The 25,489-nt window shown below is 40.7% G+C and overlaps 2 protein-coding genes across 3 annotated transcripts in view; both read right to left on the bottom strand.

Annotated features, from left to right (window-relative positions):
• Nucleotides 1-1,547: 1,547 nt before the first annotated feature.
• NIT2 (nitrilase family member 2) lies at nucleotides 1,548-17,165 on the bottom strand (the record flags this gene model as incomplete). The annotated part of the gene is made up of 10 exons (XM_084231187.1): nucleotides 1,548-1,639; nucleotides 2,449-2,504; nucleotides 4,204-4,302; nucleotides 5,688-5,766; nucleotides 6,787-6,861; nucleotides 7,622-7,715; nucleotides 9,644-9,732; nucleotides 11,286-11,406; nucleotides 13,470-13,588; nucleotides 17,138-17,165. The coding sequence occupies 10 exons, from the start codon at nucleotides 17,163-17,165 to the stop codon at nucleotides 1,548-1,550; spliced, it is 852 nt and encodes a 283-aa protein (XP_084087313.1).
• A 5,887-nt stretch (nucleotides 17,166-23,052) lies between these two features.
• TBC1D23 (TBC1 domain family member 23) overlaps nucleotides 23,053-25,489 on the bottom strand; it is a gene marked incomplete at both ends in the record, with an annotated part of 47,199 nt that continues 44,762 nt past the window's right edge. For both annotated transcript variants that reach the window (XM_084231903.1, XM_084231902.1), the window contains 2 exons: nucleotides 23,053-23,134; nucleotides 24,688-24,882. In XM_084231903.1, the coding sequence (XP_084088029.1) occupies nucleotides 23,053-23,134; nucleotides 24,688-24,882 (277 nt within the window). The remainder of the gene's footprint in view (nucleotides 23,135-24,687; nucleotides 24,883-25,489) is intronic.

The following is a 25,489-nucleotide window of genomic DNA, read 5'->3' as shown; positions in this document are numbered from 1 at the left end:
CCCGCTCTGGCTCTGGTGAATTCTGTCACCCTCCCGCGCTTCTGACTGTACCCAGTGCTTGTATAAATATATTTTTTAAAAAAAGTATGGGTATCAGAGGTGTGGTAGGGGTCCGCGGCAATCCCCTCTTTTAGGCCAGCTCCTTGGTCTTAGTGTCTCTTACAGTCTCGTGTTTTTTACCCTAGGCTGTTTTTGAGTGCTGGATGCAGTGCACACTCCCCTTACCCAGTGCAGTGCCAAGTCTTAAGAGTTCCCAATACTGGCTTGTACCTGAATCAACAATTGTAGGGGCCTCTGCACAGTAGCAGCCCCTCCCTCATGTGGGCTGTACTGCCCTAGTATCACTTAGTTTTTCCCACCCCTTCCTGGCAAACCATTGTTCTGATATGTGCTATGGTTGTCCAATTTTCTCCCTCAGGATATTTTTGGGCTTTATTCTACTCTACTGTATTTGGAGATGAGTCCCATCTTCATTCTGCTACCATCTTTTTTGGACTGCTCTACTGTATTCCTATCCTTTGTTTTTCTATGTAATGTTTTTTTTCTTTTTTCCTTTCAAGATTTTATCACTGCCTTTACCAAATTTGATTACATGTTTAGTTTTCTTCATGTTTCTTGTGCTTGTGGGTCCTTTGTAATTCTTGCATCCTTAGGTCTTGGGTTTATAGTTTTCATCAAAAATTATCAGTCATTATTTCTTAAAGTACTTTTTATTAATCCCTCCTTTTGGTTGTTAATGTTAACCAGCCCATCACTAACTATGACATACATAAACAAAAGCTCATTGGAATTCTTAATTTTTAATTATGCAAAAGGATTCTGAGAACCACTAGACTGAAAACCTGTCTTTATCTAACTAGAAAGTGTTTCTAAGGAGAAAAGTAGAAAGACTTTCAGACACCCCTATCAAGAAAATCTTTTGCAATGATTCAAACTTTAGTTGCCTTGACCAAATGCCACCCACTGCCATTTCCCTACATGGTTCATTGACTTAGTCCTTCCCCTAACACCTGAAGATTCTGGGGTTGAAACATCATCTCTTTGATGAATTTGAAAAACACAAGTCAGCTATGAGGGTGGGGTTGTCATCTCCTTTCACAAACACCAAGGATCTATTACCATGCTTCCCCTACTACTCACAGACCAAAGAGCTAACTTTAAGACACTGCTTGAAAGACAAGCAACTCCAACTCCAGCAATGAGATAAGAAGTTCATGACAAACATATTTGTATTAGGTGAAAGAATCACCAGGATACCAAGACAAGACCTGCTACTTGACCAACTTCTCGAGGCAACTTAAGTGCAGAGGTTTAGAGCTATGCCCCCTCCTGCTCAATGCCAGCCTGAGTCCTTCTGACTATTTAACATGGTGTGGAGACTGTCAGTATGCTGAAACCATATCATCTCAACAGAGAGCTCCCAAAAAGGGGGAAGGCTGAAATTTTAAAAAGAAGAAAAAAAAATCTCCATTAAAGAATTCAACGGGGAGGTGATTATGTTGTAGAATCATATCTTCCTACATTGTGACATGTTGGGAACTTAAACCCTAGGGCTTTTTTGCTTCTACTGCATAGAGGTCTGGGCGCTTCTGATTATAAATTGGTATTTGTTGGCGTATTTCAGCCAACTTCTTCAGGTCTGCAAAAACAGAAAAGTGCACTATTAATGAAATGTGATACTGGCTTCCTAGGATAAGTCTATGCCAGCAACTTTGAGTTTTTCCAATTGATGATCAATGCTTTTCCAGCAGAAAGATTTCAATCAAAAGGGCCAAATGACAACAAATTTGAAATATAACATTTTGGAGTCTTTTGAGTATGGGTAAATAAAATAGAGCTGGAGGCTGTTGAGGGCCCAGCCCTAGACAAATCCAGGCTCCCTAGCATGTTTGGCCATATCCAGACTACTCTACTTCTGAGAAATTGAGCCAAAGCTTACACTGAAGAACTATTCACCAGTCAGAATTGCACTCTCTGAAAACATCATTTGCATAGAGTATATCTGAGTGTGAATTAGTCCACCTTTTTTGCACATATAAGAACTCCTGACTTGGGCAGTTTGGATCCATCTGGGCTGTAGTCCTAATATAACCCCCAAATAAATGTTTGTGTTTTGCTTAAATCAATCAATCATAACGGGATTTCTTCCCCCAAACAGTATAAAAAACACCAGTTCCTTAGCAAGTAATTCAGCAATACAGGCCTTGTTTAGAGCACAGATGGCCTAGCACTGCACCAGGAGTCATTTCAAATGAAACCAAGAAAACTCAAGCTGAACTAGAGGCCCCCTCAGGACTTGGCCAAAGAACCAGTGATAAGTTGGGGAGGGAGGGTAGGAATAGGAGAGATAAAGGAATCCCTCCAGGTGACATGGACTTCACAAATATGGAAGATTGTCTCAGGGCAAAGGGTACACGAGAGACCTAAATGGTGCCAGAGAAATCTTACCTATGTCTGAATATACGATTGTTTCTTCAGTGCCAGCTTTGGCGAGGACCTCCCCCCTGCAAAAAATTTCAGAGAGGATGAGTGGATTCACTAAATGTGTGCTCAAATTCACATTATCTCTTTCCTCTCCATTGCTCAGGTCAGAGGGGAAGGAATCTAACCTTTAAAACAAGAGACAGGGATGTGATTTTCTGTTCTAGTTTTTAAGTAACTCTTGGCCCTGTGGCAAATCATTTGGCATCTCCATTTCCTAAACTATAACATAAAAATAAGAGCTCTATAAGAAGTTAGTGAGAAAATTATGGAGCATGTTTTATAAACTGCAAACTGCTAGGAAATGGTAACTATTCTAGTGTAAACCATCTGAGAATACAGTGACCTATAATCAACAGGAATTTCCATCCTGGCCCCCCATGAATGCAGATCACATAATAACTGGTTCCATTTCCTAGTTGGCCACAAAAAGATTTTTGGCACATATAAGCTACAAACACCATCACTGATGCAATTTAACTGAATCCTTTTCTATTTCTTTCTCATTTGTCCTAACATTCAAAGATCTCTCTCTGTGTTAACCTGAGGTATCAATCCCAATAAGGTCACTATAAGCCAGAGGATCCCCAAACCCTACAGATGGAATTTTAAAAAGGAAGAAATAAGGTAAATCTTACACAACTGCTTTATATCAGTAGCAGCCAGCTTGATCAGTAAGATTTCATTAGAACTAGTGAGGGAGCAGAGGTGCTCAGAAGGCCAGAAAGCCATCACTAACATCTGGACAGAGAAACTTGAATCAAATTTGAGAAATTTTTCAAGCCAACTTAATCCTCCAATGCCCCCAAATCCTAATATACAGGAAGCTCACTAGGAATATCTACCAGTCATATTTTCCAAGGCTTTCCCATCGCACGCCTTAAGCTTTGGGTCCTCTAAAGTCAGAAACTTTAGGGACCACATAGTGACATTTAACCTTTTTCAATCTTGTTACTGATATATTTATCCTGAAATTATAGAAATACCTATCAGGGTATGTGTGTATATATATAATTATACAAACCTACATGAGTAGTATGGAATATATCTAAGTTTTCAAGTCAAAGTGCTGGATCCAAACACCCATTCTGGCTACTTTATCCTGAAGTCCACCACTATCAACTGGGCTTAATACAGGAAAAAAATCCCTGAGAGTTCAAATTGGTACCATGTATGTGAAAGTACTACGTAAACTCTACAAAAACAGATCCTAAGATAGTAAATTAACATGACTCTAAGTGTATGTGACCAGACTTTCATGTTGGTTTCACTGAACAATAAAATGCTCTGCCCTATCACAGAGGACGAGTTCATAGGTTTCTTCAGTTGAACTCAACCTCCCCCAACTTTAATCATTATGCAGGGGGCAAAATCCTCACCCTGTAACTCTTGGAGTTACACCCAGTTTAAATTTTAATCCAAAGCTGAGTTTGGGAGCCTCTTCTAATAATCCACCCACCTGTCACTGTTATGTGATCCATGTCTGATTAATAGTAAAAATCACTTAGAAACTCAGCAGAGGGCTAAGGCCAAGCAGCCAATCAGAAGAGCAAGATAATTTCTTTCTCCATAGTTTCAAGCAGAGGTTTCTCCAGGTAGAGGCCCGGCAGGTGTTGGGGGTGGACTGGAAGAGCAAGGCTGCTCAGGAAGCAGCAACCCACCTGCCCAAGCGCCATCTCTCTTAAGCTCCCAGTGAGCCTGAACCCGCAAAGTCAAACTCACCAAGGAGACACCACGGTGCTGTGTCCCCAGGCGACATAGGAAGCTTTGTCATCCCGGGCAGGAGATACTGTGGCCACATACACCTGATTATCAACAGCTCTACAAAGGACAGAAAAGAGGCAAATCATACATTAGAGATCTGCAGCATTTTCTATCTCAAGTACATACCACTCTTTTAAAACAAGGACATATGTGGAAGACAACATCCAAAGGCATGGAACCCACTCTTCAAAAACTATCTTATTGCCTAAGTCAGTTCTCAGTTAGGGGCAATTTTGCCCAACAGGAGGAATTTGCTGTTGTCTGGAGAACTTTCTGACTGTCACGACTAGATACTTTATTTCACCTAGTGGATAGAGAACAGGGAAACTGCTAAACACAATGATCTCATCCAAAACATCAATACTGCCACAGCTGAGAGATCCAGGACTAAGCCAACCTGTAACATGTAGAGGAGCAGAAGTTTTCTGGTTAGGCATGTCAGAGTGGCCAAAGAGAGTGGACTCACCTCGATGGGGCAATAAACCTTGCAGGGTAGCACGGCACTTCCAAGCCAGTGGCAGTCACATTATGTCAAATCAGATAAGAATTTCAGGTGGCAGCCCAGGTATACCAAGCCACCTCACCTCACCAGGGAGCCCTCTGGGCCCAACAAGAAGCAGGCTACATCATCCTAGGACCTCCCAGCTTTCTCTTATTTTTGAAAAGGCTGCATTTATTAATAGTAATGATATCATGTACCCTAGCCCATCTTCCACCTTACAACCAAACACCCCTACTTTCTGCTCCAATGAAAATTACCATCAACTTTAGAAATGAGAATAATGGCTTCCTCTGGGTAGAGAGAGAGAGTACTAAGAGCAAAGAGGAAAAAGGTAGCTTCTAAGAAGCAGAAATTTTTCTATATGTTGATTTCGGTTGTTAAGTAAATGCATATCTAAAACGTCACTGACCTCAGACTTAAAACTAGCATGCTTCTTTGTAAGTATGTTATACCTCAATTAAAAAAGATTTAATGAAGAAAACCATGATCTCTGATGAGCATTTCAGGGTTTGCAGAGCATTTTACACACACACACACACACACAGTCACACACACAGTCACACTCTTTTTTCCTTCCATGTTACATTCATCGCTGCCTTCACCACTCCTCAGTCTTAGGGAACTAAGAAAACAGCAACTATGACAAGCCAAAGATTCCTATGCAATGCCCAGGGTTTATAGACTAGAAGAACAACGGATTATAATGAGTTTTTTGGCAGATCACCTCCAGACAGGATGATGTGGAGGATGGGGTAGGGTAAGAAACACAATCTAAACAGCATAGAGTCAGCTGGGGGATTCATCTTTTCCTAATCAATTTTAATGCCAGCGCACTCTGAGTCAGGGGCATGTCAGAAATATTGGTACTGCCAACAAATTGGAAATTCTGCCATGAAGAAACACTGAAATGCTTGAAGACAGGTTTGAGGTGCTTTCTTACCGGCCTCGCTGAAGCAACTCCCAGTGGGCTGGTCCAGTGGTCATATTAAAGGCTCCAGGATATACCAGTAGCTGGCAGTCTTACGGAGAGAAAGGCCATAGAGTAGATACAGTGAATACCCAGCCATACATCACCCTCCCATTGTTCCTTAGCTAGTGGGGACCAAACTTTCCCAAGCATAAAAAGATGTCAGCCAAGTCAGTATGTCAACAGCATTATGTTATGACTCTGAATTCCTTTAAAAACACATTTGAAATACATATAGACACACAAGACTTAGTGACCAAAATCACAATACATGGCTTCACTTTTAAAAAGTGCAATACTAGCATTCAAAATTTCAGCACCATGTAGTCAGCTCCACATGGTCAAGAACCAAGTTTTGTGATGTTCTTAAGCTGACCTGGAGCAGAACAGGTTCTCCAATACTAGCAGAGATTGCTGACCCAGGGCTCATGCCCACCCCACCTTTTGCTGAGGGGACAGTGAAGCCATTTGCATACACTTTAAGTAAAAATCAAATAAAAATCAGAAGTAGCTTCAGCAATAGGGATGATAATAGTTGCTAAGCACCACATGAGGGGCTTTACAAGTTCTCTCTCCTTGATCCTCTTACATTATAAGAAAACTGAGATATACACTGCATGAGAGATTAAATGTTTCAACCAAAGTGCCACTTAAGCTGAAGATCTGGAATCAGAACACAGATTTTCTGACGTGGCTCTTCAGAAGCCTGAAATAGTAGCTCAAGACTTCTCTAGACCAAAATGTCCCTGGCTACATTTGCACTGTACCCAACCTCTAGGACTATGGATGGTGGAGGCCTTAGGGATAGACCATGTCTTCAGTTTTAGTGGGCCTAAAATGACTTTCCCAACACTGTATCAGGAAGGCCTTGAGGGATAGAGCAGACATTTAGGAACATAGCTCCTGCTGAAACCAACCCCTGAAAAACCAGACAGCCAATACACAGTCAAAGTCTAAGCAGCTAGATGGGGGTGGAGAGATTGAATCCTTTCTTCCAGTTCTTCTCTACCCCACTATGACCAACTCAGAACCCAACCACCAAGCACTTATACAACACAAGGGCAGTGCTCACCTCTCTGTGCATAGATTTGTGCAAGTTCTGCAAAGCGAATGTCGTAGCAGATGCCCAGGCCCACTTTGCAGTAAGCTGTTGTAGCAACAGAAAATGCACAAGTGAAAAGTTAACCATCTGCTGTATGGTGTGGCCGGGCAGAACCTCCCTGATTTAACAATCACAAAACACCGACAGGGATACACTAACATATGGATGGAGACAATTTAAAAGCTTATTTATGTTTCACCTCATAAATATATCATTTACATCAGCAGAAATGAAAAATTCATTCTAATTGAATTCTTATCTTTTTTTTTTTGAAGATTTATTTATTTATACAAGAACCGGGGTATAGGACAGATGTGCGGGAGGGTGACAGTATTCACCAGAGACAGAGCAGGGAACAGAACAGGCAGGCTGATGAAATACACTGCTGAGGGGAGCAGTGGGCGAGTCAGAAGAGGTCTGCTGTGCCATGTGGGTATCTCTGCGGCCAGCGGGGATCAAGCTGGCACTGCAGAGGCTGCGGACAGCTTCACTGCGCTCAACCGCCTGAGCCACCAGGGAGGCCCTGAATTCTTATTATCTAAGTGGGAGGTGTTTAGTCACAGTTTAACAGGTACTCTCGGGAAACTATCATACTAATAAGAGGCTGTCACTAAACTAAAGAGCAAAATCATGCCATGCCCTAGTTCTCCACTCAGCCCACCCTTTCCACATCTCAGACCATTCTTTACCTTTCTCACCACTGGCTTTTCAGTCAGGTTAGGTGACGAATGAAGGAAAAATATAAGAGGAAAACAAAAGAATGCCTGATACTTTTCTAAAAGAGGTGAATTTATCTGGTACATACGTGTATTAAATGTGGAGAAACTATCACCAGGGCTCAGTGTTTTAGATTCTTGAAATGTAATTTTCCCAGGAACATCAATGTCAAACAGATGGATCTGCATCACACACACACACAAAAAAAAATTGATTTGCTTACCTGTTTTCCAGAAGGGTTCATGCATTAGTAATAGACAATTTTCCAAGGCCAGATACGGAGGTGCTCTAGGCTCAATGGAACAACCAGCACCCTCAACCTGTCCACAACCTATCCCACAAGCTAGCATCTTATTAAAATGAATTCTAAAGCAGGAAACTGAAAAAAATTAAGATGTGGGTTTTATGACCCTTCTATTCTAGGTGGTATGCAAATCAATGTCCAGGTACCTCATAGGTAGGATGTTTTTCTCAATATACTCAATGAAATGCTAAAGGAAGACTTCTCAGAATCACATTCAAGCTGACACATTGGCAGGAAAGGTAGAAAGCAGGTGATTAAAAATAGGTAAAAGATCTTACAAAACAAAAGCAGCAATATATGAAAAAAATAACATATCACTTGCAAATTGGATTTATTCAAGGAACATAAATGTGACTTAACATTAGAAAATCAATCAGTGCAATTTACCACACTAAGAAAATTTGATCATCTTCAGAGATGCATAAAAAGCATTTCATAAACTTCTACATCCATTTTTATTTGTAAAAACAAGAGGGAAATTCTTCTAGGTAGGAAAGTCTTTTAATTTGATAAAGACTATTTGCAAAAACATCTAAACAAACATTGTACCTAACAGTGAAATTCTGAAAGCCTTCCTTCTGATATCAGGAACAGCACAAGAATATGTGCTATTCACCATGGTACCAGAGGTCCTAGCCAAAGCAACTAGGTAAAAGAAAGAAATGAAAAGTGTAAGGATCAAAAAGAAAAAATAAATCTGCATTAGTTTCAGATAATATAACTGAGTGCCTAAAAACTCCAAAGAAAATCTATAAATTTTTAGAATTAATGAGTTTAGCAAGATTGTTATATATAAGATAAATATAGTTAAATGATTGTGGTATACTTTATACTAGCAAGAAACAGAAAGGGCATCAAAAACCACCATTTAGGAATATGGTAATTGTATGACTATATTCAAAAAACCGTAAAAATAATATGAGAGAAGTTAAAGAGAATCTAAATAAACTTATCATATTTATGAACTGGAAAACTCCACACTTGAAAGAGTTGGGTTATGAAGCCCAGTGCTAGCTCTTCTTCCAGCAATGTGCCAAGTAGCTTCTATCAGACCAGATTTGTAATGGATAACTATGAATGCTGGACAAGATTAGAAGCACAATTCCTTAAAGAGGGAATGGCTAAATCAGGCAAAAACTGAAGGGAAGTCAAAACTTGGAAGATGGGAATAACACTAGGGGAGTTTCCTATTTATTTACAGCTTTTTTCCTGAATCAAAGTCCAGTTGCTGCTATGCATGGTACTGAAAGTCATCCATAATCATACCAGCTTGCAGAACTAGCAGATAAGAACAAGAACTCCAAAGCAACTTGAAAGTGATGGGGGAATCCTGAATAGAAGAAAGCCAAAGAGGAAGAACCCTAAATTACACATATAAAGAACTGCCCAACTCTGTCTAACCACTGAATTAAAAGGTGGCTGAGGCAGACTCCAAGCAGCCCAGCTAAACAACTTCAGATAAAACAGAATAGCTAAAGTTACTGACTAAGGATATATGGTTTGGACAGCCAAGAAAACAACCTGTTAAAAAAAAAAAATTCAATGCTTTTCAGAAGAATATAAGTTAGAATCTCAACAATATATAATCTAATATGTAATCCAAAACACAATCCTAGACACAAACACAAATAGGAAAATCTGGTACAAACTCCAAAGAAAAGACAATCAACAGAAAAGACCCCCAACAACTAAGAACAACTTGTGTTACCTACTCAACTGTCACCTGTGTGTAATACGACTAAGGGAGTAAGGGACAGCACAGCAAATTCTCAAGAGGCAATGAGACATACCACATTCCCTACTTACCTTTCTGTGCTTTACCAGTAAAGTTCCATCAGGCCCAAAAACTGCACAAGTGTTATATAATTTTCCAGCATCCTCTTCAGGAATGGAACCTTTCATTGAGAAGAGAAACATTCAGGCACAGAAAACATTCTGAATAAAGCATTCTTTTATGATAACTTCATGAAGGCTTGATACATTATCACTTGGGTAATGAAGTTTACTATCTTCTAATTATTTAATCATTATTCTTCTTGACTACAATCTTTCACATTCCAGAGTGAAGACGAAATATAATTAGGTCAGATGTCAAAGACAGGTTCTAAAAACAACCAAATGATTTCTACATTCAGCTTTGATCTTGAGCAACATGGATAACTCGTTGTTGTTCAATTTAAATTCCCCAGGTCCTGCAACAGAACCTTATTCAAAAAGGCCTCAAGATGGCAATATAAGCTACAAATCTCTCCATCACAGAGGGTGGTTCCAAGAAGTTTTCTTGCTTCTCCTTTTCTCTACCTCTTACTTATTTCTAAGTCTTAATGTGGCACAATATAGAAGTAATTCTGTTTGCTAGATTTTTTTAAGCTAATAGAACATTCTAAAATTCATTTCAAAACCATATAAAGCTGGGCCTCCCTGGTGGCGCAGTGGTTGAGCACAGGGTTGCAAAGCTGCCCGCAGCCTCTGCAGCGCCGGTTTAATCCCCAGCCACCAGGCTACGGTCCCACATGGCATGCAGACCTCTCCTGCCAGCCGCTGCTCCCCTCAGCAGTGTACTTCATCAGTCTGTCTGTTCTGTTCTCCGCTCTGGCTCTGGTGAATTCTCTCACCCTCCCACACTTCTGACTGTACCCAGTGCTTGTATAAATAAATAAATCTTAAAAAAAAAAAAAAAAAAGACATATAAAGCTAGGGCCTCCCCGGTGGCGCAGCGGTTGAGTGCTGGGTTGCGAAGCTGCCCGCAGCCTCTGTAGTGCTGGTTCGATCCCTGGTCACTGGGGGAGGGTCCCACATGGCGTGCAGACCTCTCCTGCCGCCCGCTGCTCCCCTCAGCAGTGTACTTCAGTCCTTCTGCCTGCTCTGCTCCCTGCTCTGGCTCTGGTGAATTCTCTCACCCTCCCGCGCTTCTGACTGTACCCAGTGCTTGTATAAATAAATAAATAAATAAATAAATCTAAAAAAAAAAAAGAAATTCTCTTCTAAAAAAAAAAAAAAAAAAAAGACATATAAAGCTATCTTTATGCATGTGCCTGCTTTATGAAAAAAATTTTCTGTAACTCTGTATTAGTATAATGAAAGACACTCAGATATGGTTTTTCTTTCCACAGTTCTACCTGCTCCTATACTCCCACACTTCTGTAGGGGGAAAAAAAAAATCACTATTAGCTTGGCATGTGCCCTATAATATTTACTATGTCTTTACATATATAACTGCATCTAAAAATACATAGCTTTCTTGGTGCTGAATAGGAGTATCACTTTGAACTTATTTTTTTTTTCCAGTTAACGGGGCCTAAAAGATCTTTCCACATTACTGCAGACAAATCTACCTCATTTTTTTCAATGGTTAAAAAGCAGTACACACTTCGTATGTAACAACAAAAATTATTCAGATGTTTCAATATTTAGTTTAGGCCGTTATACCTTGAGAGTAGGAAGTTACCTCCAATGAGATATATGTTGCATTCCTTTGCTACTTCAGAAAGCTTCTGTGTAGATTCACCAGGAATTTTCTCTGCATATTCAGGAAAATATGTCGTGCCATATGGAGAATTAAAGCATTCCTAAAACAATGTTGGCAGAAAAGAGGGAGGAAAAAACATCAAAATACCCAGCCCATTTTAAAATTCTGCTGCAAGACATGGTTGCTTTTTCCAGCTCTGTCTCAAAGGGGTAAAACAGCTGATAAGAAAAACACTGATACCACCAACTAAAAACTGCCTGTGACCACAGACAGGACTCAGCAACTGAGCCCGGGGGCTAGAGCAGACAGGTCAAGTTAGCCAACCCAGATCCTGGGCACCCAAGCAGCGGCTGGACCTGCATCTATCTGCCTCTAGTCTGCAAGAGAACAAAACTCCAACCTTGGGCACGCAGGCTCCACCAGACCTGAGCTTACTTACAGGACTTTGCCTGTTTGGATGAATCCATGGGATCAAATTATTCATTTAACTATGTAAAGCAGTAACACCTGAACTTGGAAAAACACAGAAGCTTTGAAGGCCACAGAAGTTAAGATATTTTATTTTTTCCCCAATGTTGACCACTTTCAAGCCTAAGAAATTAAGACATGTCCTCGTTGTAAAATGAGGTTTCTCGGTTTCCTTTCAGCATGCATTCTGACGCTATAAAATCTCATTCCTCAACAGCCTGGTGATTTGTTAAGGAAACAAAATTACTGGACTTCAACTCTAACTCGCTTGTTTTGTAACCACTGAGATGGCCTATGTAGCAGTGTAGGGTAACTAAATAATGGTCAGGCTTTCTGCTCTCCCACCATTAGGACTGATGAGGGATCCCTGCAGTCCTGAATGCATGCCTGATGGAGGGCACCTGGAGTAGGGTGTGAGCATATGTAGGTGGGTACAACTGGGCTGAATCTAGGCTTATGAGGGTGGCATCATGGGGATGCCAGAAGAGCAAAAGGGATCGAGAGAACAGAGAAGCAGAGGCCATGAGAAAACGCTGGAGAGCCCAGGAAGAGTTAAGACTTGCTGGGGGCGGGGAGGCCTACCAGCTGTGTACCTGATAAACACAATAAAAGCCTGAAAAAGCCACCCAGACCTTCTTCACCCATCTGCTTGAATCATAGAAATCCTGCTCTGTGCCCTTCCTGCCGCTACAAGCAGACACTGTGCTATGACACTCAAGCCTGAGCATCATCAGCTTGCACAGACAAGGGATAGACAGAGGGGCACAGAATTCAAGTACTTTAGACTCTGACCTCTGGCAACAGAAACCAACTGGAGACCATGTACTGATGAAACCCATGACTGGAGTCCTAAGGAGAATTGCATTATCGCCAAGATCTCAAACTCCCTGGTTAATTATTCCTATTCAGCAGATGTATTTATGATGGCCTGGAAACTAAAATACAAGGTAGCACTGAAATTTCTCCACTCTAAGTAGGGTTTGCAAAGAACTGCCACTTGCCATAGCAGTGAGGGTGAGGGGAGAAGCATGGAGAAGGCGACTACCTGGAATAGTTCCCCCACTGATCTTTAACAGACTTTTGCCAGATGATACCAGTAGATGCACGTCCTTATGCTTGCAGGACCCTCACCTAGGGCTAACCATGTACTTGCTAACAAAGGTTTTGATCGTCAAAACAGCTGGTTTTGTTTTAAAATCACCTAGAAAAGTGACCCAGAGTTCTACTGGCTTTATGGTACAACAGGCTTCCTAAAAGTCTCTAGCCATCTCCAGTTTTCAACAATTAAAAAAAAAAGTTAGAATATTAGTGCTTCAAACAATATTAGTGCTACAAACCCTGCAGGACCCCAGGACAGAAAAGGACAACCAAAGCTAGCAGACGTTACTGTGCTGGGTCAACATGTCCAGAATTGGGTGACTACCTTCCAACCTACTGGCAAAGGGCCTCCCCTGGTGGCGCAGTGGTTGAGCGCTGGGTTGCAAGGCTACCTGCAGCCTCTGCAGCGCCGGTTTGTTCCCCAGCCGCCGGCAAGGGTCCCACAAAAAAAAAAAAAGAAAAAAAGAAAAAAAACCTACTGGCAAAAATGAAAAATGATGTAAAAAATATATAAAATTTAAAAAAATACTTTTAAAAAATAATCTTTAAAAAAATAAATAAAAGATGCAAACTGACACTAAAAAACAAATAACTTACCGGCAGAGAAACTACTTTGGCTCCTTGCTTTGCTGCCTCCCTGACGAGGCCACAAGCTCGAATGAGGTTATCTGATTTGATGGAAGAAACCTGAAGCTGGATGAGGGCCAAGCGGAAACCTGAAGAATATAAAAGAAAACAACTGTCAGAAATTTGACAACTGAATCAAAAATGCCACAGGGCTTTTTTGTCCCCCAGGACATCTTGTAATGTCTGGAGACATTTTTGATAGTCACAATGGGGGTGATGCTACTGGTATCTAATGGGTAGAGGCTAAGGATGCTGTTGAACATCCTACGATGCTTACTCAGCCCCTCACAACAGAATTATCCAGTTCAACATGTCAAGAATGTTGAGGTTAAGAAACCCTGAGATAAATCAACATCTCTGGGCAAAATCTCATGCCAGGCACAAGAATCTGAAATGAAGTAAGCAGAATTAGCTTCTTACTTACAAATGAGAACATGGCTTGAAATAAGAAGACTGATCTTACATCTCTTACTATTTGATCTTGAGCCTCCTGCCTACCCCAGGTACAGGTACGGCACAGATGCCCTGAGCCCCAGCACAGAAGGTAAAATCCTTCAGAAGTCATTCATCCACTGTAGTGGCAGGAAGACCACTGGGCAGGTTCTGTATGATCCGAACAGACGGGGTAAAGGAGGAGTCCTGGAGCCCTTGGTGGCTTTTGCAGGCTTTTATTGGAATTTAGCAAGTACACGGCTGGCAGGGGTGCCGGGAGGCCCCCAGCAAATCTTCACTCTTTTCTGGACTCTCCGACATTCTCTCCTGGCCTTTACTTCTCTGCTCCGCTGTTCCGTTCTGTTCTGTAGTTCTGCTGGCATCCCCATGATGTTGCCCTTATTAGCTCAGTCTCTCAGCCCAGGTGTACCCACTTACATATGCCCACACCCTACTCCAGGTGCCCACCATCAGGCATGCATATCAGGACCACAGGGATCCATCATTAATCCTAACAGCTGGAGGGCAGAAAAGCCTGATAATTTTTTTACCTTACCCTGCACCCACCACAAATGGGGCAAGTGGGCCCATGAGAAGGGGAGATGCCTGTCTCAACTTCCCCATCACCAGCTGGGACACACTGAATTGGTCCAGTTGTTGACAGGATGGGGAGCCTGGCAGCTGGTGGGCTGCACCACCAGCTTCTGTCTCATTATAGGGCAGGGGCAATGGGCACCTGTGAGAGTTTACGCAACAAAGGAACACAACATTAAGTGGCAAAAAATGACAGTTTGAGAGACACTGCAGAAGGAAAAGTTAACAGTACTTAACTGCTATCCTTAACAAGGGGCTCCACATTGCCACTGGGGACTGGGCCCCACAAATTATGATAATCAGTCTTACCAATAATACGTTTTCAGTCTTGGGGCAAGGAGGTTCATGGGCTTTCCTAGGCTTATTCCTTCCTTGAGGTAGTAGCTATGGCCTTTGTTGTTTAGGGTTCTTCAGCTTTTACCTTTAATAGGCTAATAAGTCTTCATCTAAAATTTTCAGTGTGGTTTCTTGTGTCTTGCCTGGACACCTGACCGACACATAGCTTTTGCTCATGGCCTGCAGAAAGCTCCATTAAAGAATCCAAAGCCCATTATTACCTCCAAAGCTTGACAAAAGTATCAGATAATGGCCTCTCTAGCTTCGCTACTACACCTCTGCTCTGGAGTCTGAAAATTCCATGAGAGCACCGTCTCTCTCTGGGTGTCTCCTGCAATGGTACAAATATCCCTGAAGAGTCCATAATCAAAAACCAAGGCTCCTGATGAAGGCCTGTTTGGCTCAGAATAACCCTAAAAGTAGTAACATTCAAAAGTCCCATTTCTTGGTTTATTTAAGTATAGTAAGAAGGGCTAAATTTAATCCCAAATGTTGCTTGTTAAATAATTCCAGAATCTCTATGAAAACAAAGGAAACTAAAATAGAAAGCAAAAGCAAAGATTACTGTGGGGCAAAGAAATGCTTGAGTGGTCACAAATCACAAAGACCTGTTAAAGGTTTCCACTGTAGCTTAGAAACTGGGCTTTGACTCTGACTCTGAGGGAGGAAAGATGAAATCCAATAGGATTATTCTAATGGATTCCCCTCTCCCTCACCGCACTCCAACCACACTCAGAGAGTAGCTGTCCTGAACCAGACTTGGGAGAGCCTGGCATTCTGCAGATCTCCCACTCCACAGAGGGGCTACATCATGGAAATTGCAACACTAGGGTGTTCCTTGATTCTGAGGATGCGATACTAGTCACTCCATCACCTCAGCTATAAAATGAAATATAGTAACTTTGTAGCTCCTGGATGCCCTAATAGTCACATCACTAAAAATGAAGGACTTAGCAAAGTAAAAAAAAAAAAAAGAAAGAAATTGTGAAGGAACCAAGAAGGGAATAACATAAAGAACATGTCAGGTCCTTTACACATGTAAGTAGCTGTGGGTTATCACTGACATTTTGTAGATGAGTAAAGGAGGCTTGCAGGATAAAAGTTGCACACTCGGTGAACAGAGTAAGTGGCACAACATTCCAAGCCAAAAATTGGAACTGTAAACAGGATGGGCATCTTGTTAGTTGCTTGAGGAGAGAGACCGGGAGTAGTAATGTAACCTGAAAACACTCCTGGGGGAGTCTGATCAACACCACCCTCAATCGCATCAGGAACCACAGCTCTCAAGTGCATCTGCCTCTGTCATAAAGAGCCCTACCTCTTCAAAGATACTAGTCACACCCAGAAGGTGGTGAGTAAAAGAACTTCCACATTCCCATCTAACTTGCACTAAATTCAGGGTGTAAATAAAAAAGAGAGCACAGCCACAAATCTTACCGGCTCAAGAGAGCCCCACAAAACCTCCTCAGGGGCAGTTTATGTCCATTTTAAAGGCCAGGCAAAGGGTCCAATGATTAAATGACTTGTTGACATGGCATGGGAAGCTATTGGCTGAGGCAAGATTCATAGTAATTCAGAGCTCCACGCTGAGTCCAAAGTTCTCCATTGCCTGTAAAATTACTTAATGGCACAACGTGGGGACAAACAAGACTAGAAACCCACCCATGGGGCTTTTTGAGGGCAGGACTGAGTAACCTGGACTATCTAATATGAAAGCATTAGGGCATGCCGTAAGGCTCACGTCAGCAAGGGGGCATTCTGCAATGCGTGTGGGGGAGGTGCGATGTGGACAAACTATCCAAACCTCTTACACCACAGCCCAAACCAAACAAAACAGGTGCTTGGTTTTCACGTGACAGGTTCAAAGCATAATTCATCAGGGCTGATGCCAAAAATCAATCTGAGGTGAAGAGAGTGAAAACAACCCCGCTGGATTCTCCTGCCTTGATGCAAACTTAACAGTCTCAACGCAGGTGAGCTGGAGGTGTCCCCGAACTCACCCAGATGCACAGCCCCACGCGACGCGGGGCGGCCCCGGGGAGGGAGGCGGCGCTCGCAGCCCCGCGGGGCCCCGGAACCCGACGCCCGGGCAGCGCGCCCGGCCCGCCCCGGCCTCCCCTCCCCGCCGCGCGCGCCCCGCGGACTCGGGTCGAGGAAGGCCACGCGCACGGCGGGGGGCTCGGGGCGGAGGCGAGAAGGGGGCCGGCCTGACCCTCCGCCAACACCTCACCCCAAGCTTCCCCTCAGGCCCGAGCTGCAGCCGCCGCGCCACTTACTGGCCATGGCTCTCCCGAGAAGCACCATGGGCGCCGCGGCGTGACGGACGTCGGTGAGACCTGCGGGCGCCGCGGAGGGCGGGGCAGAGCCGCGCGCAGGAGGGGGCGGGGCCTGGCGCCGGGGCCCCGCCCACACCCGCCGGGTCGGACGCGGCCTGAAGCCGGAGGGCGCTCGCTTTCCTGCTCTTTCGATCGCTTCCCCACTCTGCGCCAAGGAAGAATTTAGGAGAAACGGCTAAGTACAATACATCCAGAAAAAGGAATGCCTTCCAAGGCCCCGAGAGGAAAGGGGGCGGCCTAAAACGGGATGGTGTGCTGATAGGTTTAACCGGCCTCTCGGGTTCGGCAAAAAGATCCCACCTCTTGTTGGCTGGATCACCTGTGTGGCCAGAGGTGCTACCAAATGCCTTGGGCTATGTGCTGACTGGGTTGGAATTATCCAAGTTGGTGTAAGCACTCAAAGTATCAGTGGATTCAACTGCAAGGCGCCTATATAATGGGACGGGGGGTTCGAACAATACAGGAGTTCCTCAAATAATGTTTAGGTCAGTGTGGTTTCCTTTTAATGGTGATGAGAAAAATAAAATCTCTGCCACCATGGAATGAAATGATATTGAAGGACCTACTTAACTTATAGGTCCATTCACTTAAAGTCACAGTCTCCAGGAATCTTATAAATAGTAAATATTCTTATTGTATCCTCAAGAACAAATCAGTCTTACCCTGAAATTTATTCGCAGGATTATTTAACTGTAATTGTTGGTATTTGCTTTGTGTATTTGTGCTTTTGTCAGGTTTGGGGATGAAAATCATAAAATGAGTAAGTTTCCTGTCCCTTGAATACTGTAATAGTTTATATTGAAATTGATCCTACCATTTAAAAGGACATTATAAAACCATTTTGGGGATTACTAGAGACTGAAATATAAGGTGTATATTTGTGAATTCTGTGTATTATAGTATAATAGTATTGTGTATAATAGTATTGTGACTATGCCAGACAATGTCTTCCTTCTGTGGAGATTTCATGCTGACTTAGGGGTGAAGTGTCACCATGTCTTAGTGACTTGAAAGTGGCCAGCAAAAAGAAAATATGTGCTTAAATAAATATGAAGCAAGATAAAGCAAATGTAACAAAATGTTCTTCAATCTACAAAGATACATAGTTGTTCATGGTACTATTCTAAGACTGCTGAAGAGTTTTATAGCTTAAAACTTTTATAATAAAGAGTTGAGGGGGAATACATAACAATTATGGGTTTTTTGTAGTTTTTTAAAAATTTTTAACTAACATTGGGTTAGCCCCATTGGGATCTTACATATTTATTACTGACCCCAGTCTACTAGGTGCAGAAGCATACAAAGAGAAAACATATCCATAAAACAGTGATGTTTTCAGTGTGATATGGTAAGATACTACTGATCTTGAAACAGCATAAATGTGTGCCATCTCACATGGGATTCCTTACAGACCCAGCTTGATTCTTCTTCAATGTCTTCTCTTGGAATTGCACCTGATTTTACCACCAGTTTTCGTAAGTATCAAGTGGGAAATGGGACAATTCTGCTTTTGTTTCTTGGTCAGGAATTGCTGGATCCTGAAAGTTGGAGAAGATATGGCAAGGAAAAGTCAAGTGCACACAACACAATGGCGAAAGAAAGGAGGTTTAACAGACTACCTGAACGTGGCTTTGTGACAGAAAGATCCTTAATAATCTTTTGATTTCTGCTATGCTTATCAGCCAATTGAGGTTCTTGATTCATATTGGTCACTTACAATCTATTTTTAAAAAGCACCAATTTTATCTAGTTTTACAAGTTTATTGGCATAAACTTGTATCTGACAGAATCCAAACAAAGCAGTACATGTTATTGGAACATCCAGTGGAGACACCAGTAGGCAGTTGGATATAAACCTCAAACTCAGGTGTCTAACCTGGAGATTTAGGAGTTATTAGCACTTTAAATTAAGATGAAGCTCTGAATGTGGATTACAACACACAAATGGACTGTGAAAGGCACAGGCTGAAGAGGCCTGTGGAACCTGAGGAGCCATCGAAGAGATAGGAGATCTAGGAGAGGACAATTTAAGAACCAGAGCCTGTGAGTGCCATGATCCCTACATTGCATTTAAGAAAGCTGCTGACTTAGATAGGAGGTGTTTCTAGCAAAGAAGTAATAAAAAAATAAATTTGTGATTTTGATCACTTACTTTAGAACTTTTTGAACATAATGGGCAAATTATATTTTAGTTCTGGTTCTATCACTAATTTGATGTAAATCCTAGACAAATCACATCACTCCCAGGACCTCTACATCACCTCATCGCCTGTAACATGAAAAGACTTAGAGCCAAGAGAAGGAAAAAGGAGTTGTAAGTCTTGCAGCCCTCCTCCCACCACTCTATTCCTTGGCCCTCAACTGCAGCAGCTCTGCTTTTGTGTTTTCAGGTTCCCTTTCATCATTTAAAAATTAGACAGAGAATAAACTTCTAAACAAAATGGATCTCTAAGCCAGCTAAAAGTCTGGTATTACCAATGATGTCTCACAGCTTTAAGGACCATTTCCAGGCTGGCACTGGTCAGAATTTCATCAGTGTCCCAGAGGAACTATTTTCAACATCTCAGCTGCCTGTAAGCCACCTCTATTCACGTCAGCTCAAACTCTGCTACCTGAAATTAAGTTATCTCTGAAAAGAGCTTCTCCTCATAGCTTTTTATTTGTAAACATATAAGCACCACTACTTAACGCTAATTTCCCAACTGTCCTTGCTCCCTATTGGCTCCCTCCTCAAATCTTAGTCACTTTTCTTTATCTTCCATCTTTGGTTAGGGACAGGGTCTTTCTTACTCTCCTGAAACACTTGATTTTTGCCTCCTCTTCTGCCCATGACCACCATCCATAGCAAAGTTTTACTCATTTTGGAGTCACTACTTTGGGCAACTCATAACTAGTCTCTTTCATCAGTACCTTACCCTATCACTCCTCCATAGAATTAGGGAATTTAGTATGAGGAAACATGAGTTCGGGTTTGGGGATGAGGTAATTTGCAAATGACTAAGAGCAGTCAGTAATGAAATGCTGAAAATTAGAAAATAAGAATTAGTGCATTCTGCATGGAATAAGAGCAGTAATTCACTGGCCTCCCCAGTGGTGAAGCGGGTTGAATGCAGCACTGTGAAGCTGTCTGTAGCCTCTGCAGCACGGGTTTGATTCCTGGCCAGCCAGGGAGAAACCCACATGGTACGACAGACCTCTCCTGCCGCCTGCTGCTCCCCTCAGCAGTGTACGTTGGTCCTTCTGCCTGTTCTGCTCCCTGCTATCTCTGGTGAATTCTCTCGCAGTCCCGCACCTCTGACCTGTATATCTTGTATATATAAATAAATAAACCTTAAAAAAAAAAAGAGCAGTAATTCTAAGAGTTGTTGAGAGGCTCTGAGGACAGTGTATAATTACAAAAAAGAGATCAAACTTGGGAATTTAGTTTAGACCTTTGCAAAAGCAGGGGAGTCGAAGAGGATGTGTAGGTGTGTAAATATACACATAGATATGTGCACAAGTTTCTCTATTTCTGATGCAGTTTTCTACAAATTAGAAGATCTAAGTTTAAAACTTCCTTCTATTACCAAAAGGGCATATCACATAGACTACAAAGACTTAAAAATCACTGCTTATTCATTTTTACCGAATGCACATGAAGCATATCTAGACTAGACCATATGTTGGGACACAAGTCAATCATCAAAGAAACTATGAAGTTTGAAATCATATTGACTACTTTTTCTGATAATATGCCATAAAGCTAGTATCAACTATTACAAGAAAACAGAAAAAACACACAAATACATGGAGCTAAACAACAAGCTGCTAAACAGCTACTACAGAGGAAAATAAAACAGCAATCAAAAAATAACTTGAGACCACTGAAACCTCATAAAGTTACACTATCTGTAATCCTGGGGATTCCATGAGAGGTGGCTATCCCACAGTTAATCCTAGTTCTGTGGTTAGTGAGCCAGTTAAGGGGGTATGAGCCAATATAGTCAATGAAATGTATTCTGATTTAGTATTCATGACCAATAACTGTGGTGTTATTTCAGATGAAAAAACAGGTTCAAATAAGTTCATAGTTGCAGTTTACTACATGTAGAATTTAGTGTCAGTAGTTTTAATTACCTCTTTCCCTTCCTCATCTAGATAAGCAGAAATAATTATGACTCTAATAACTTCAAACTTGAAATCTGATCAGCTAAAGTCTACCAATGGGACAGAACTTGATTTTCTAATTTTTTGTTATCTATAGACAATTACAAGTAAGGAAGAAAGAGAAAGACATCACAAAGCACAAAGTTTGCGCAAACTGTAGTGGTTTATTTACAATTGTAATTTATAAACTGTAACACAAACATCTTTACATTAATATTATGAAAAAGAGTCCCATAACTGAGATGGGGGAAAAAAAAGGAGACTTAAGGAGATTTTCTAAAGGGGATGCTAAGAAAAGGAAAAACACAATACAACAGCTGAAGGAGTCATAAATAACAAGTACTGCACCAGGTGCAAGTTCATGCAAATGTCTTCAACCACTCAAACTGTTTTTATTTAGATATTAGAATTTAGATATTAGAATAAAATATCTTGAACTATGTTGCCTTTTATTCACTTGATTTTCATTAAGTAAATTAAAATAACTCGCTGTAAACAAGGTATACCTAAATATTTCTTCTATCAGCCCCTTAGAGAAAATCCATTACATTTTAGGACATGGCAGAGAGTAAGGATTAGCTGCTTCACAAATAAAATTTTATAAGAAGTCATCCGATGGCCCCAAATGTAGTCCCAAATTTCTTTTATCAAGTGTGCCTAATACAGACCTCTCAATAAATTAAGCTGAGAAAGCTGCAAAAGGAAGCAGGTTACTTTTCAGATTGTCATCTTGAGAGGATAAAAATAGTTTCAAATCACTGGAACTTCAGTAAGACAAGACAAAAAAATAGGAGAAAAAGAATTTTCACAAAATAATGATTAAAAACAATTGTAGTTTATACAGCTAATTATTTGGTTTTTATTTAAGTGGATATTAATGTGCTCACAGACCATAATCTTAAGGTCTGGATATATTAATGTGTGCTTAACACCTGTTTTGAAATATCCTAAGTCAAATATTTCACTTGTAATAAAGACCAGTAACATTTTTACAAATTCAATAGTCCCCAAAATATTCATTTTGCTCTCATGCCTACCTACTTATTATAATGCTTTTAACTACTCCTTAGGAACAATTATGATGGTTAGTATCCAAAGCACTCAAAGTTTTAATTATTAGTACATGGTGCAAAGATGAGTTAGAAACTCATGTTCATCATTTCATTAGTTGGATACATTCTGAATTAGTTGGAATCTTTATCCATTTTATTTAAAAGATTTTACTTTTTAAAAACATAAAGCTAATCATTAATCTATGCAATACTTTTTAGTTTCTGATATTGCTGAGTGGGTAAAACTTAATGTAGCAATCAAAGGGGTCTCTTCAACAAATTCTATGTTTCAGTGAAGACATTGCAAAAATATAAGGATATGGTTGTTTTTAAATCTGAAAGTGATGCTTATGCCCTTAAAACAGCTCTTCAAAACAGAACTGCATTCTGTACCCTTAGTTCATAAGAGCACAAAGTCAGTTACTTCAAAGTTATTTAATAACTGACCTTTATAGTAAATCATTTTATAAAACCAAAAAATGCAAAAAAAATTAAAAAAAATTTTACTGTCCAGAGTGATTATAATAATTTATACCTTCTTAGACCTGCTACTCAAGCACACCCATGAGCAAATAAAAGGTCTCCAGTTAGTATTCAGGAAAATATGTCCATTTTACTGCTTTGCCTTAATTACTTTTAAAATAATTTTCTTTTATATTAACTTTCCAAAGCATCCAAAACTTTCATGATCTGTTGTTTTATGGCTTTGGTTGCATCTCCTGCATTTGGAATCAAATACCTATGGGGGAGAAAACAGATACATATATATATATATATATATAAATACCATGCTTTTACTTCAGAGCTCAAGTTAGAGATCAAATCTTCTAAGGGAAGTTTTCCCTGACATATGAAGCCAGCAGCGATATATTCTTACGGACTCCCCATAACTTAACGCAACATATACTCAAAAATATATTTTCATAGAAAGCCAGGTGACTTTTTCACATAAAGTTCTTTAAACCATTATTTTTCTTTAAATTATAATACAAAAACCCATCACATTTATTAAGTTTTTAATGTATAATGTATATATTATACATATGTAGAGAGAGAGCTAAAAAACATTCACCAAAGTGTTAACAAAGTGAGCTTGGGTGAGAGGACAGGTGATAGGATTCACCAGAGGCAGAGCAAGGAACAGAACAGGCAGACTGACTGAAACACACTGCTGAGGGGAGCAGTGGGCGAGGCAGGAGAGGTCAGCTGGGCTATGTGGGGTAGCTCTCTGGTCTAGTGCTGCAGAGGCTGTGCCTAACTTTACAGTGCTGTGCTTAACCCCTTGCGCCACCAGGGAGGCCCCTAAGACATTATCTTAAGCTTACTTTTTACTCAAGCACACCTGTATATGAGTAAGAACTATAACCCCAAACCTCACCAGGAGAAAAACCTGAATTAATATAAGGTAAAAATGAACCTTGGACCAGGAGCCAGGAGGGCTTTTTGTTTGTTTCTATCATACACTAGGTGTAAAGATTCAGGAAGTCATTCAACTCCTCTGGGCTTCACACATTTTTCTCTGTAAAATTATCTGTTAAGATTAAAGACACTTAGTTTCAAGTGTGCTCTATGGCCCTTGCACCAGCTCCATGAACGGTTTGTCACTGGTCCATAATGAGATAAAGAGGAGCTTGTATCAGACTGCAAATTAAATACATCACCCAGCACACTGTTTGGTTCACTGACACTTTCAAAACAAGGATTTTTTGATGAAAGAAAATAAAAACATTGATTTACTTTCTGAGACAAGCTCCTTATTTGACTGCAAACCAGCATTTAGTGCAGCACCAGTATAGATTATTCTTAAATACTCTTCTATTAAAAAGTTTATGATATTAGGGGGTTCCTTGGTGCCCCAAGAGTTAAGTCTCAGCGCTATCACCAGTGTTGCCTTAGTTCCATGCCTGGCGAAGGAGCTAACCCACATGTCACAGCAGACCTCTCCTGTCTTGCCCCACTGCTCCCCTTAACAGTGTATTTCAGGACTTCCACCTGTTCTGCTCCCCACTCTGTCTCGGGTGAGTCCTCTCACCCCCCTGCACGTGTGGCCTACTCCCCAGTTCTGCTATACAAAAAAAAAAAGTTTATGAAATTAGGTATGGTTCTTACTGAAATCATGCACAAATGCTGGCTAAACCAAACATGACTAAGCATCTGGAATAAATAAGACAGCAATGAACACTAATAAAAGTGATTCAAGTATTCTACTCCACAATATAGTCTCCCAAATAGAGAAAATGTTTAATAATGAACTAAGTCAACATATCATTTATCAGCCTAAGAAAATCTTACCTTTCAATTGCCAAGATTTCTATTCCTGAAGCACTGCTGTTTCCATACTTGAAGGTAATTAGCTCAGGATGTTTTTTTTTGGACGTAATTTTAACTACAGAATTTAGGGCTTGTCGAGACTGTATATAAGCCAAACCTTTCCGTGAAAGAATCTCCCTTAAACAGTACATGTGTGTTGCTGTAACCAATAGATGACTTGAAAGGAAAGAAAGCATTAAAAAAGCAAAAAGAATTTTAAATACACAGAATTCAAGGCAGGTGTTATTTCAATAGCCCCAATTATTAAAAATGTTCAACTCCAGATGAAATTGCTTTTCAGTTTAAAAAAAATGGCTAATCTATAAACAAATAAGCCACTTAATAAAAGCTTTTAATTTTCCATTAGTTGTATACAAAACTGTTTTAACAAATAGTACTGTAACTGTTGTAGGAACAAAGGTATGATATTTTATAATAAAAAGCATATGCAATTAGAAATCTTAAACTGATATTCTTAGATTCTATTCTACATGGTATATGGAACATGCTACCTTTCAAATTTTTTACAGTGTCACCTATATTCATCAACTATTCTCATTCAACACACCATAGCATATACTTAATTTAATATCAAAGACCACTAAGCAACAGCTAAGCTGTCTTAATATTTTACAACTTCTGTAACTGAATCTTGAAGGCAAAATGGAAACAGAATTAACATCCTTCCTGTATCTCAGCTCACTTTTACTAAAGTGACAATAATCACATACATATACATGAATAATATCAGATGAGTCAAAATATAGGACATTCTGCAGAACAA

This window comes from Talpa europaea (assembly GCF_964194135.1).
Source record: "Talpa europaea genome assembly, chromosome: 4".
Lineage (NCBI taxonomy): Eukaryota > Metazoa > Chordata > Mammalia > Eulipotyphla > Talpidae > Talpa > Talpa europaea.
This window is presented reverse-complemented; position numbering and strand designations above follow the sequence as displayed.